Raw genomic sequence first — 15,164 nt, forward strand, 5'->3', positions numbered from 1 at the left:
AATTGAATGCTGGTTGGTATCTTTATGATCAGCCGATAAATTAATTTAACTTAGGCCATCTTGTTTTAAATACCCAGTAAGTTTGTCTGCCTAAATATCTTTTTTGTTTTTGTCTTCGCACAAATTAAAAGACTACACACATTTACTGTACATAATAATATCTGGTGTATAAAGACACTATACACCACTATATACTGTACATATATCATACATTTACTTACATACATTTCTCCATTACTGTAAGTGTGTAATTTTTATGCTGTGCAATGATAAGAGAAAAACATCAGGTCAACGTACATTTATTTTTGCATACATACAACATAAACTGCTTCATACATAAATGTGCAATCAGCTGTGCACTTAAAATATGGAACGTTGGATATTAACATGAATCGCAGCTTCATGTTTTCTCTTTAATACATACAGAATATGTTCAACAACACAGACTCTTATTTACTATGGGTTATAGCCATAAAAAGGGACACCGACCTCACAAAAGGAGCATTTTGTTTCCTATAAAACCTCATCTTGAACATGACATGACACAAAGCGCTGGCTAGTCACCTACTGTTAATGCAGATACAGTTTCTACTCATATTCATATGTTTAAACAGAGCGCAAAAGCGTTATTTAGCTGGTACTTTCTTGGTTCGCGTGTTTTGTCCTCCTTTAACCACTGAAAATGCTTTTAAGACATTTCATTTAACTTCTGAAGGTTGAAGGGGGGAAATCACACCTGATTAGTCTACAACAGCTGACATGTGTCCTTTTCAGGGAGGATTGTACTCTCAATGACCTCTTTGTAAGACTATTGCTTGTCATCACTGTCGGCACAGACGCTAACCTGTAAAACTCAACAGCAGTGAAAGAGGGAAGTAGGTAGTACAGGAAGAAAGAAATACTGACACATCACCTGTGACAACACCACACACCCACACACACATACACACACACATACCTTAAGAATGGTTAGGAAATCAGCAATGCTCAGTAACAATTAACTCTCAACTGGAGGAAACAGCTATGATATCACAGATGGAGTTCGACACCCAACACTCAAATCACACGACTGTCTGGAATGTGTGCAGCCTGGGAAGGACACAACAACCTGCCAACTTCGAATGTTATCTGGTGATGTGTGTGGGTCTGAGCTTAGAGTGTGTATTTGCAGTCAAAGTGAGGAATCATCATCCAGTAGTGTTGCTACAGGGTGTGTGGAGGGAAGGGGGGGGGTTCTCGCTCTGATGTTTGGTGCTGTAAAGGGGGAGAGAGAGAGTCCTTTGTGTTGTATTGTTTACATTTTCGCATACAGTGGGCAGAAATACAGTGGCAGCCACGAGTGAGCGAGCACACTGGCTGTTGTCAGAGCCTGAGAGCAAACACATCGTATGTACTCCGAGGGGGAGGTATCCCACCGCTTAGTCTGTACACACTCATCCAAACACAAACACTGTCAAACACAACAACGGACGGTACGCACCTCAAACACAACACGTTACTTCTCACCACGGTATCAACAATAGATTATTTTGAGTAAAGGTTCTTACAAATTAAAAGCATGACTTTTGCAATAAACAAAAGTTGAAGTAAGAAAAAAATGTGCCCTCATTATTATTATTATTATCATTATGCATGGCATACGTCTGACGCCATGCATAACATCAGACTGTCGTACTTTGAGTAACCGAAGCACACACACATACACGCACACATACACACGCACGCGCCACATTCTCGCAAATTTACAATGGTATGGTTTGATGCTTTGGGTAAATCAAGAGGGATCAAAACACTGTGGAGGTGGAAAAGGTTAAAACGCCCTCTGATCGGTTCAGTCCTCAGGCTCTCATCGTCGTTGTCGCTCTGCCGTCAACAATACACAACCAAGAGAGCACACACAGCATTTTCAGTGCATATCAGTTACATTGTGCAAACCACTGTCACGGTTATCACAAACACACGCACGCACGCACATATAGCGAGAAGTTTTCCATATTGAAAACGTACATTTATACATAATCACTATGTATAGGTTCTGATATGGAGCTACAAAATATATCCAGCTAAGCAGTAACGGCCCGTAGACAAAGAGAGTGAGCACAGAGTGGGTAGAGGAGAAAAATGTCTTCCTATCAAAGTGGATGAGATGATATTACAGAGCGTCAGTCCTGCGGCAGTGAACAGTTTGACTTAATATGACACTGACTCATGCTGCTGCTGCTCGCATGGTGATGTCAGTGTGGAGGCTATGACAAAACCCAGTGCAAAAATAATGTACATTCATGATCAAATCAAGCACACAACATGACCTTTGTCTCTGCACCCCTCAGGACCCCAAAACACAACGACAACAAAAAAAACTCACAATGAACTCTGCGAGTCAAAGCACTCTCTAGTTGCTGTGTACAGCAGCAAACTGTGGGGGGGGGGGGGCAATGTAAAAACGTGTGGTGCATAGCCTTCTACTACGAGACCAAACCGAGAAAAACACAAGATTACCGTCTACTCTGAGAATCCCGCTCTTATGTACGGATAAGTCAGAGCGAGGGATATGAACCGCAGTGTGTTTGCAAATGTTGATAACGCGAAGGCTAACACTGATTTAGGTGAAACCTCGCAGGCGCATGCAGTGTGCTGCACGGCCACACAGACATGTCTGGATATTGCACAGGTGCTTACACACATGATTCGCAAGTATAGATATACTTTGTATAATTGTATATACTGTAGACATAGGCACGTTCGCTGCCATAAATAAAAATAAACATCGGAACAATTCATATTAAAATAAATGTTAATATCAGGGAACAAGCAGATATCTCTGTGGTAAAGATAGAACACACATTTAGGCTCATACACTTCTCATGTTACGGCTCCAGATAGAAATCCTTTCTGAGGGGATTGGTCTAGACTTCTTAAATACTGTCTCTTTTGTACATACACAAACACATTTACACATTTGTCATAGATCTATACATATCTTGATATGCCCTTTACATAATAATGGTAATCCTATCTTTCCGTGGACTCCCTGGGGAAGAAGCAGCTGTCACTGGGTCCCTCTGGTAGTTTGGGGTTCGCGGTTGCAGTCCTGGTTGGGATGGGAGGAGGGAGGGTGGGGAACACTGAGGGGGTTGTGGATAACCAGTCGGGCTCTGAGTCAAACACAGAGCGGGACGGCAGAGTCTGAGTTTGGGGCGGGAGGGAAGTGAACGGGTTCTGTAGCGTTTTGGTCGTAGGTGGAAAATCCAAATCTTCATCGAACGTGACCCATTGCTGGGTGGGTTTCCCTCCGGGGGGAGGCGGCTGGGTGCGAGGTGCAAGGGGGGGTGGAATGGAGGAGGGCGGGGCCAGAGGCAAGGCTGGAACGGGAAACTGGTCGGAGGTGAAGGGGAGCAGAGGAGCAGGTGTAGAATTGAGAGCAGACGATGGCGCAAAGAGAGATGCGGTCCTTTGCAGGTGGGGGGCGGGGATGAGTGGCTGGGTGAGAGCGGACGTGGTCCTCTGAAGGTTTGCCGTCGGGGCTGGACGCTGGACACTGAAGTCCGGGGTGAGCGAGCGGTGCTGCTGGTGCTGCTGCGCCAGCGGACCTGTGAAGGGGTTGGTGCTGCTGGGTCGGGCGGGGAGCGGCTCGGTGGGGAAAAGGCCGGGGGAGGCGCGCAGCGTCTCCTGCGAGCGGCTGCGGGACGGGACCGGAGGAGGCGGGAGGAGGGAGGAGGCGAACGGCGACGGGGTGGAGAGCGAGGAGGAGGAGGACGAATCGAGCGCCTGCAGGTCCGACAGAGCGGAGGACTGGAGGGAGAAAGACAGAGGGAGAGTGTTGGAGGAACAGGCTGACGGGGGGACGGAGGGGGGAGCGCGCATAGAGGAGCCTCTGGTCAGGGACTGCGTGGTGCGCCAGGAGGAGGAGGAGGAGAGGAAATCAGGTGCAAGTGTTTCGAAGGGGTCAGGCTTCCATTGTGCTTCTCTTTGGATTCCATTCAGTCCGTTTATCTACAGAGGAAGAAAACAAAGAAAACATAGTTTAGCCGTCACAACAAACTCAGCTGATATTATTAACTAACTAATAAGGTTCTTTATAATGTATGTTTAAAGACATCCCGTGGAGCTTTTTTGTAAACAAAAATTTCATTCAGTGTTTCTTTCTACGCAGTTTAACATAGTGTATATTAAATACATAAGAAATCTGTCAAGTAGATTCCTGATTTAAGTTTGCATTGTTTATATCCATGTTTACATTAGTGAACAGTCATAACTCTTTCTGTCTGATGGCACATTGCTGGGTCAATCACCACCACGGCCTGTACATGCTGCTAAAGGTCCAAACACAGAGGCAGGGAGCACTGTGGCTCTATGGTCTCTACGCCGGCAGGGGCTGTGGTCACTGAGCCAAATTGATGAGTGTACAAAAGACAGAGCGGTCGTGGTGGGACAGGATGCTGCTGCTCCACTTCTCTAACACTAGCAATGCTGTCTACAGCCGCACACTGGAGCTGAGTTATAACAGCTTGTTGGGTTCAGGGTAAACAAGCAAGGATTGCAACAGGATGTCTGTATAAAAGCACTGAATAAAGGGGAATAATATACCTTGTCTTAACAGGGTCAGTCTTATTTATTGTCCTTTTCTTATTTGTACTTTATTAGCTTGCCTCAACTACACGTTTGCATTATTGCGCCCTGCAGTCAGCAGGAACGTGCACCAAGTTCTCCACACACGTGATGATACATGTGTTGCACTAATTTGATAAAATCGATAGAGACCTGCTCATCAAAACACTGATCCAACACTGTGTCATTAGTGGTCAAAAACTCCACAGGGTACCTTTAATCTGGCTGATGAAAACACTTCCAAACATATATTTACTACTCTGACTACTGCTGACAACTGATTGGTGCATCACAGTCCACATACAATCACTAACTCTAATACAAATGAATGAAATAATACAAATAATTAAACAAAAAGTGAAATCAAATTATGAGGTCATTGCATATGTGCTCGTTTCACAGACCTGAACCGTTAGGAGAAAAACACATATGGAAGGACCAGTGAGGGGAACATGGCCAACAACAAACATCGCATTTTCATCCATTCTTTTTTTTGTTTGATATGTTGACCGACAAAAACAAGTAATGCTCCATTTTGTAGTCCTAACACAAAACAATGTATGGCCTTGACTAAAAGCATCAAGGTTAAAGTAACTTGGGGGGAAGAGATGTGAAAGGAAGGAAAATCATTTACGACATGAGAGGAGGAGGAGGAGGTTACTGGGTGTAATGCATGAGTCATAACATCAGAGCAGGACTGTTGTGCTATGGAGGATGAGACAAAGAGGTGGTTTAATATCAAGTACCTTTCACCCTGAGGGCTTCTCCAGCTTGTGAGAGAGAGACAAATGTATCAGAGAGACAAAAGCAGGAAGAATGACACAGACAACTAAGCTCATCTGATGAAGAAGCAGAAAGAGGCTCTTCTCCTATTGTCACAGTTCACCTCTTATAATAGTCACAATTTAGCAGAAAATATCATGTCTAACGAGCAGAACTGGACCAAGAATCTGTTGTACATGTTTTAACTTCATGCAAAAAGATGTTAGTCTCCTTCAATTTCAGCGGCTGACATTTCAATGATTTAATGAAAAGGAGGTTGGCACCGACCTGTGCAGCTGGGGCTGTCTCAGACTTGGCAGCATCAGGCGGCAGAGCGTGAGAGGAGCGGGAACGTGGTGGGGGTTTAGGGGAGGCTAGACCCTGTGGAGGCCCAGCAGGGGGAGCGGCTGCAGCAGCAGCAGCGGCAGCAGGAGCTGGGGCTTGCTGTGGCAGCAGAGGAGCTGGGAGCGAGGGCTGCATCGGCGGTGGGAGCTGGGACTGAGCCGAGGGGGCAGCGGGTTGGGGCTGCATGGGCGGCTGCATTGAAGATGGAGCCTGGGGTCTCGCTGCGGGGGGCGCCGTTGGAGGCGGTCCAGAGAGCGGAGGACCTGAGGGAGGACACAAGAGACGAGTTAAAGCTAAAACTGAGTAGATCGTATCATGAACTTTCAAGAGCTGTATATCTGGTTCGTTACCCAGAGGCAGGTCGGTGGGTTTAGCCAGCACAGGTCGGGGGGCTCCGGGATGGGTGTCTGGGATGGGCCGAGGCGCCCCAGGGTGCACCTCTGGGATCGGTCTGGGTGCACCGGGGTGAGAGGGAGGTGCTGGGCGAGACTGTGGGGTCACACTGATCACCCCAGCTCGAGGGGGGATATTCTGGAAATAGTCAGAAATTAAGTTGAGTAAAAACTGGTGTAAGAATAGTTCTAATTAGATGATTAGATTTATCATCTCACCGGTCTGGGAGCACCTGCAGGTCCCGGAGCTCCTGCTGCTGCTTGGCCTCGACCTGAAAGAGTTAAAAACAAACATCTTGTAAGTGATGCAGGGAAAAAAAGGAGCAGTGACAATTTGTGTGGATGAAAAACCCTCAGTTTTACACGAGCTGTATTAAATCAGACTGATCACACTGCAAACCTGCCCCGGCCTATGACAACCTGAATTCCCCATGCTTGACTTCATTAGGAATGATGACTCAGTCATTCCTGAGCTGCAGGAGATCTGGAAGAGAGGCAGGCCTTGTTCTTTAAGCCAGCTGCCACACACACATACACATGCACTCACACACCTCTTCTTTCACTATTCTCTGGCCTAACTCCTCTCAGAGCCTGTGAACGTGTTCCCACGCCACTTAGATGTCTGCTTCTGTGTAATACTTAAAGCAACCCTGCTAACCACACACACACACACACCCTTACTGCGACAGAGGGGTTTAGCCAACTACACACACACACACACCATGCAAACGGGCAGGGCCGGTTTTAGCTATGGGCAATATGGGCGACCGCCCAGAGCGCAATCTTTGTGAGGGCGCACAAGCGCTTTAAAAAAAAAAAAAAAAAAGACAAAACAAAACTCGCCGTCAAGTTAGTGGAGTGGTCGCTGGGGCGCCCCTATGTCACGTTAACTTGCTGCTGAGAGTCATGTAGCCTACTACAGGTTGTGTATGTGTCAGGAGAGGCGAGGGGGGAGGGGCGAGGGGGGCGGGGGGATCAACTTGCGACTGCTGAGGTCTCACGTCGGATGCTCCGCCGGCCCAGAGGGCTCTCATGCGGGGAAAGAAAGGAGGGTTAAGCGCTAAACTCCTCGCCCTGAAGTTGGCTTCATTTTGGTAATGTTGCTATGGGGATGCCCAGCAATATTCCTCTTCTTCCTCTTCAATGTCTGGTCTCTGGTAAACAACATGAATGAACTGCGACAAGATCATGTGTTAAAAGGATCCTGGACTGTCCTGATGATTCTAATGAGCAACGTCACGCTGTTTCCAAAACCACACCGACTTCAGCAGAGAAGTGAGTTTAAGCACATTAGTTTAGCCTACAGATGGAACAGTGGTTCCTGTCATTACTTTATATTCAAAATATCATGTTGCTGGCCCTACACTCACAAACAAAAACTATTTTAAATTGTGTATTTTTTTAGAGGTTCAGAGGCTGTAGTCAAGCTGCTCAGTTTTAATATAGCCTAAGCCTATAATTTTATGTGATTGGCTATTTTAAAAAATCATTTAAATATGGCTGGATGATCAATAACAAATTAAACTGTGGTTTGACAAATTCAAACACATTTATTGATGATTTAATTTAAAGGAACCACGGTAGCCTACAAGATCATGTGTAAGATCAAATTCAGTGTTAAAGGCGCTCAGGCAGGTGATTTTGAAATATGCTAAAAGTAATCCAGAAAGTATTCAGAATACATTACTTTACTTGAGTAATTGAAATGCATTACAGATTACAGATTTTGGGACATGTAATCAGTAATCTGTAGGGGAATACATTTTATAAGAAACCCCCCAACACTGATTATAATATATTCTTGTGTTTGTTCGTTGGTGGGTTTTTTTTGTTTTGTTTTGTTTGTTGTTGTTTTTTTTTTGGGGGGGGGGGCACCAAGGGATGGTTTCGCCCAGGGCGTAAAACTAGCCAGGACCGCCTCTGCAAACGGGTCAGGTAAAGAGAAGCTAAGTGACCGTCAGGCTATGCAACCAGAACCATGGGACTGGCTCCTCTGGGACAGGCTGGTTTTGTGCCAGGGTGTAAACACAACACACAGGATCATCATAGACAGGGAGTGATAACCTCACCTCCCCATATCACTCCCTACGAGAGCAAGGAAACTCCCCACATAGCTGGGTTTCATCAGACTAATACAAACCTACATCACTACCACGGCTTTGTCTTCAGTCGTCCACTAACTGTACGTGAGGCTGCGTCATGCTTTGTGCCACTCACCTGCGGCGTCTGGTCGGGGAAGAGCGGGGCTTTTTGGTCCTTTGCAGCACAAAGGAAACCAAACCACAGGATTGTTACACACAAAGTGGAATACCAGTCACGGGGGAAAACAGATATTCCCCCGTGACAACACTTGACAAGAAGCACCAAGAGTAGCGTATGGTGGTAGTAGTGAAGCAGAGCAGTGAAGCCTGAGATGCTGAGGATTTACCTGCCTAAGAATTTCCCTCCCATTAATAACCAACTAATAATCCTTCCTTTATCAATTAATAATCCTTTATGAAGACTTGAATCATATAATGAACACTTTTTCAGCGTACACACATGAGGTATCCTGCTAATCAACCATTTGAGTCACATGGTTTGAAACGTCCTGATACTTACTTTCAGACCTTGACACAAATGTTGAAAAAGTTTCATTAGCGAAAACACACTTGTTGTTATGCATTATGTAGTGACATATTACACTATCCATATCTGAATGTTAAAAGGGGAACAGAAAAGTATGAATTGTCCATTTTGTCCCTGCAGCCCTTAAACCTCGTGGGTTTGTGCATCATTCCCAACTTATCAAAATAAGCTAACTAGGTTACATAACAGGCTACTAAAACACATCTCTCTCACCCACACACACAGCTAAGATGGCCCACAATGATGCAGAATCGGTCGACAGTGAACCATCAATGTCAAAAAGCATCAGTAACATTGATGACGGGGTGTGAGACTAAAGGGATTAGATGACATTTAACGACACACCGCCTGGCCAGTTACCTTCACTGCCTCTCCTACCAAGCAGTGGGCTGGGACATTCGCCACAGTCTTCAAGTCAAAGAGGGGAAACAGTATTTTCAAAATAAAGGAGGGAACATAAAAAAAAGCAATAGATTAAAATAAAAGATTTCAGTCGCAGTGGCGGTACAATAAGAAAACATACAACTGCTACATGACAATAAATAACAATGTCTAGGAGACAGTGCTCATATACATAAAAGGCTAAGTTGTAAATGTTACTGTAAAGCCAGCTGCATTTTCTCCATAAGAACATCAACCAACAGGACTTACTACTTTAAACTTCATGGTCTTTCACTGCCTCACATCTCTAAAACCTATTCCCATGTCAAATATTCTAGATTGATTTTTATGGAAATCTCCAGTTTTAAACAAGATGACAGGGGGAAGCTTAGGCCAGTGAGTGTAGTAGTGTGTGATGTTGATATTTCAGTGAATAAATATGGTTCTCCACCTGTGTCCTGCAAAGTAGCTTGATCTATGCCCAGTAAACACTGAAGCAGATTCCTGTTAGGATGAATGAACCGCAATGTGCAAAGAGAAGGAGCAGGAAATGCTAAGAGCCACAGTGCGATAAAGCATGATCTAATATACTCACATTAACCATCAATAATAGTCATACATGGAGTGAGTTTTCACTAATAAGAATATGTGTTTGCTGAATTATTGATAATAAGTTATGATACTTAAGGTTTGAACTAAAATGAGTACAGGAACTCTATAGGAACTCTATACAATGCAAATAACTTACAGTATAAGGTAGCTTATAGGATCAGTGCTAATGCAGTGCGATTCTGTGTGAGTTCTGTCAGATGGGAAACAGCAGCCACTACTCTGAATGCTTCAGCAACGTGAGCGCATAAACACACAGTTCCACAGCCATCACTTTACCTGCAGAGTCCTTTCTAACTGGCAGAGGGCTCATGCCGCCTTCGGGAATGAGGCGAAGCAGTGGGACAAAGGTGAAAATGTTAACACCTGCCTAAAGCGACTAAATCATAAAGTCACACTTCCAAAGTGATTCTGTGATCAAAATGTCAGAAATGTGGACTTTGATCAACTGAGACAGGGTTAAGGATGACGCGTTACCTGAAGGCGGCGGTGGGCGCTGAGGAGGTGCTGGTCTGGCTGGTGGGGCGTTAGGGCGAGGGGGAGGCGGGCGTTTGGGCTCCAGAGACGTGGGGGCACCGGGCTGGAAGTCGACAGGAGGCCCTGGAGTGAAATATAATAAGAACACTTAAAGAGTGGTACAGTATAGCAGGGATCCCCTTATGTGAGAATTAGCATTTTCACCCACTACAGAAAAAGACTGTCAAATGTCTATGGAAGCACGACTTAATGTCACATTTCTCCACATCCTTCACTTGTGCCCCTTGTGCACACTGTGATTCAGTGCTGACCAAAGGAAAGGTGAAACTACCACTGCACGCGTTTTAATACTGCACATGAAACATGTTTCAAAAGGAAACAAGGTGCTTTACTATAAGACAAACCACAAAGCCTCTAACACTACGCAGTCAGAATCCTGGAGCTTTACATTACCTGGGAATTCTCTTCTCATGGTTGACGGACTTAAATCTGCTTCCATGCATTACAAACAGAGCAAAATCGCAGTTTATATTCAGGCAGGGAGAGACAACAACCTGAACAGATGATGGGTCTGGATTTGATTTCGGTTTTAATACTGCACATGAAACATGTTTCAAAAGGAAACAAGGTGCTTTACTATAAGACACACCACAAAAGCCTCTAACACTACGCAGTCAGAATCCTGGAGCATTACATTACCTGGGAATTCTCTTCTCATGGCTGACGGACTTAAATCTGCTTCCATGCATTACAAACAGAGCAAAATTGCAGTTTATATTCAGGCAGGGAGAGACGACAACCTGAACAGATGATGGGTCTGGACTTGATTTCGGTTATGTGTCATGCTGAATGTGCTGTTTTCACCTTGTGATGGTCGGGAGGGTTGTCCTCCACGACTGGGCCTGCTGGGGGCGGACGGTTCTCCGTGGGTGGGGGAGGGACAGGGGCTGCTCCGGGGGGAGGGCAGAGGAGAGGATCCAGGGCCAGTGCCAGCTCCGGGCTGAAGGTGCTGGGGAAGGATCTCCTCCACCTCATCGTCCACGTCACCTGGTGTAAGAAATCAGAGATGAAGATTTAATATAGTTTAATGTTTGTCAATGTTAATGTGGGGGGTGCTATAGATTAATCATTTATTTATTTGAGTTATGATATGAATTTATGGATCATGTATTAAAAATTGAGGGATATGTAGCATGCACATACTGATCATATGTTTTGATCTATTTCTGTCGTTAGATGTATGTTTTGTTGTTGAATATGTGTTGTTTTATGTTTGTTATTTAAAAAGTTACAAAAAAAAAAAAGAAAAAGAAAAAAAGAAATCAGAGTGTCATAATATCTACAGCCTTTCATACACCAGTAGCGACAATTTCCACAAACAGAAACAAAAAAAAATTCACATCTCTGAGGATAAAGCTCGGGATTACACGTCGGTCACTCCTCACCTTCCATATCGTAATCGTCATCGCCCATGTCTGTGTCCTCGGCCAGCAGAGTGGAGCTGGCTGAGGTGGGGATGCTTCCACAGATTCTCTCCACGCTCATTTCCTCCTCCAGACTCTTGATCCAGCCTGAGCTCTTCAGACGGATATCAATCATCTTGCCCAGGACCTGCAGGAGATGAAGGCAAAAAAAGAGAAGTAGAGTTCATTAAAATTATGCGACGTTGAGTCTAATGGACAGAGGTAGATACACATTTTATATTTTTAATGTTAATACTAACGGGAACATTTTTAAAGGTTAGAAGTAATTAATATTAAGTAGTGAAGACTTACAGTAGAAGCACTGAGAGACAGAGCAGCAAGAGCAGAGTAACCCTCTAGGAAGGTTACCCACATTTTCTCCTCAACAAACCTGCAACAAACAAGGACACGGTTAATGCGGTCCGACCGTCTGAAGGTGACAGACGTGTGTGTGTGTCTGGACAGCAGACTCACCTGATGAGAATGACTTCTCCAAAATGTGAAAATTTGTCCAGAAGTTCATCAATGAGAGGATCGTCAAAGTAGTCGTCAGGGCCGGAGGTGCAGAGCGACACCAGGATGGTGCCGTCTGGAGGGCCCTGCAGGGCGATGACGTCTTTGTAGACCTGGTGCCGAGCCTCCGGGTCCACGTCCAGGATGTCAATGTCCATTATTGCCACCACAGGCCTAGAGAAGCACAAGAGGGTAGGCAGAGAGAATTGAGTCAATTTATGCAAAGCACATTAAAAAGAAGAGCAAGAAATTTTACTTTCGTTCTGAAGCTTCTTCAAACTTATCAGTTCCCTTGAATCTTACAGATGTATCTTTATATTTACCTGTGGTCTGAGGTCTTGAGCTCCGCCCTGCCGTAGTACTTCAGAGTGCCGGGGCTCCAAGGGTGGTCTGGATCATCCTCACTCTCCGCAGATGTAGAAGCTGCACCGACTACATTCATCTCCTCGGCTGCAAAACATACATAAGTACATTTTGGTACCAGTTTATAGTAATAAATAAAAAATTGATAGTATGTAACAGGAGTGTAATTTTTTTAAGTTTTTATTCTATCATACAAAAGTGGAGAGTAAAAGAGGACAGACAGTACAGGATGAATAAGCTTGTAACATAATTTACTGTATGCCAGTCATGACGGGAGGTTGGTCTGTCTCTGTATCACACCTGTTTTGTCGAAGTTCCACTTTCTCCTCTTCCAGAGTATGCGGTCAGTCCAGGCCGGTGTGCGGCACTTCTCGCTGGTGTCATAGTCCTCGGAGAAGAGGTCATACTTGTAGGTCGGAGCAAAATCTAACTTTCCTTCGATGAAACCTCGGAAGACCTGTGGAAGACATTCACAGACTTGTTAACAGCTAAAGGCTACATTATGTAACATCAGGTTTGTGTGTTTCTGCTTTGTTTTGTTTCTTAAAGCAGATATCAGTGGAATGTTTTTGTTAATATAAGTCCTAAATAGTCCTATTTTCCGTCAGCAATCACTTACATGAAGTATTTCAGCCTAAACACGAGTCTCTCCGTCACTCTGCTCTGCTGTAACCCGAGGAGAAAATTTTCCTTGTGGGATACAAGTGTTATCCAATGAGGAGAGAGAACGGCATGAAGGGCTGTGTGTGCAGCCAAGGGATGCGCGTGAATGTGGTGACGTAGCACGAGGACCAATTGATGCCTGACAAGGGCGGGGGCTGCTAACTCATGGTGCGTTCAAAGAAACTCGTACTTTGTGTTTTTCCTTCCTGTGAAGTCATACCAGTTCGATCTGGTACGAGTTCACGGGTCGGAAGTTACGAGTGGCCGTTATAGGGAACTTTCACAGACAACAGGATGGTAAAAACACGAGCTACGGGTTACCTGGAACGCTACCAAGTCGTAGTTGTGACTTGAAGCTGTAACTTACGGTTTCAAAAGCCTGCCTTGAACGCAGCATTAGCCGAAGCGGCCGTGAAGCTGATATCTGCTTTAAGCAGAAGTGAAACCTCATTAGCAGCTTCCTTTGTGTACATATCCATGTGCTCTGTGGGCCTTACCAGTCCAGCATTCTTCTGGTCAAACAGTTGGTCCCCTGCTGTCAAAGCGTCCCAGTTCTGCTGCCTGATGAGCTCCTTCACCTCCTCGTTGGGCAGGCCGATACGATAGTTAAAGTCTCCACACCAGAACACATAATCGTGTGAGTATAGCAGGCGACCCTGAAGGACAAGAGAGAGGCTTCCTGTAAATGGCTTTATCATTCCCAATGGTGTTCACTCAGTTTCAATCCAATATATGCTTCTTTTATACCCTCATTTATTTATGCCCACCAGATGGAGGCCTTTTTCTTTTCCTTTTTAAATGCCTATCAAATCTGAATCATTCTACATGATACTGTGAACTTCCTAATAAACCGGCCAGCACCTCTGAAAGCCTTGGCCATGGCCTGATTTCACCCTGTCCCCCCTACTGAGAGTCTGTAGTCAAGGACTATAAAAGGCTCTCTCTTTCCCTCTATAGTCTGATCATGTTGACAGTGTTGAGGCCACTGCATTTCCCTCCTCATTTTCCCTCCACAATTCATCTTGTATTAGAAGTTTTTCGGTTCATTCCTTGTATGCTTTGTTTTTACCGTAAAGCATTATTATTGCTTTTATCATTATTGTTACCATGGGGAAGGTGAGTCTGCGTGTGATCTCGTTGTAGTCATCGTTCCTTTCCTTGACCTGTGATTGGCCGGCAGCAAAGTGGGAACAGACGAAGCAGATGCTGGTGGTGTGGAAAAGCAGGCGGATGGCCACGCCACCTTTATTGCCTGTAGCCCCGCCCATTCCAGTTTTTACAGTATCTACAGCTACATCCCTGAAAAACATATTAAATGATAAGATTATCATCAAATTTGTGCTTTACAGTATAATATGTTTCTCATTTCAATGTGTACCGTCCATACCTGATGAAAGGTGCATGTTGTGGGCGGATGAAGACAAACAGACAAACTCCCACCAGCTGTTCTGAAGCGAGCAGCACATACTTGTGGTCTCGGGAGATGTTTTTTTGGAGCTCAGCTGCCCACAGCTTCTGGTTAGTGGTGCTGAGACAAGGAAGAAAAATGCACATTAATGCAGAAACAGTATAATAACAAGAACAAAACATAATATTTAGTTTTAAAATATATTATCCAAAGAATTCACATCTGGGTAAGTCCTATTAGGCTTATCTGATCAAACCCAAACAGTCAAAGCTACTGAGTCTGCAAATCCATGGTCACCTTTGAAGTCAACTTTCTTTCTCAAGCTTGTACAACTTTATTTCTAAAAGTGAAAACAACATCTGTGCTCTTGATATTAGCTGGCATACCTGGCACTGACAATGTTGCCAGCATTCAGTTCAACCATCTCCTCAAAACCAATGGCAAAGATATCTATGGGCGGGTTGGCTTTGCTGTCTGTAAAGAGAGAGAGAAAAAAACAGAAAACAAACCCAAAATGATCAGTGCAAGTGCAGGATTAATGAGTGATGAAAG

General features: G+C 44.7%; 1 protein-coding gene across 2 annotated transcripts in view; it reads right to left on the bottom strand.

Moving 5' to 3' along the window:
- Positions 1–283: 283 nt before the first annotated feature.
- Positions 284–15,164, bottom strand: part of synj1 (synaptojanin 1) — a 28,649-nt gene continuing 13,768 nt past the window's right edge. For both annotated transcript variants that reach the window (XM_083987304.1, XM_083987303.1), the window contains exons 14-28: positions 14,999–15,086; positions 14,592–14,732; positions 14,311–14,503; positions 13,702–13,860; positions 12,842–12,998; positions 12,502–12,628; positions 12,140–12,352; positions 11,978–12,056; positions 11,648–11,813; positions 11,067–11,249; positions 10,203–10,325; positions 6,327–6,379; positions 6,066–6,246; positions 5,659–5,978; positions 284–3,993 (exon numbers count right to left, since the gene is read on the bottom strand). In XM_083987304.1, the coding sequence (XP_083843430.1) occupies positions 3,013–3,993; positions 5,659–5,978; positions 6,066–6,246; positions 6,327–6,379; positions 10,203–10,325; positions 11,067–11,249; positions 11,648–11,813; positions 11,978–12,056; positions 12,140–12,352; positions 12,502–12,628; positions 12,842–12,998; positions 13,702–13,860; positions 14,311–14,503; positions 14,592–14,732; positions 14,999–15,086 (3,164 nt within the window). In that variant the 3' untranslated portion in view covers positions 284–3,012. The remainder of the gene's footprint in view (positions 3,994–5,658; positions 5,979–6,065; positions 6,247–6,326; positions 6,380–10,202; positions 10,326–11,066; positions 11,250–11,647; positions 11,814–11,977; positions 12,057–12,139; positions 12,353–12,501; positions 12,629–12,841; positions 12,999–13,701; positions 13,861–14,310; positions 14,504–14,591; positions 14,733–14,998; positions 15,087–15,164) is intronic.

This window comes from Trachurus trachurus (genome assembly GCF_905171665.1).
Source record: "Trachurus trachurus genome assembly, chromosome: 14".
NCBI lineage: Eukaryota > Metazoa > Chordata > Actinopteri > Carangiformes > Carangidae > Trachurus > Trachurus trachurus.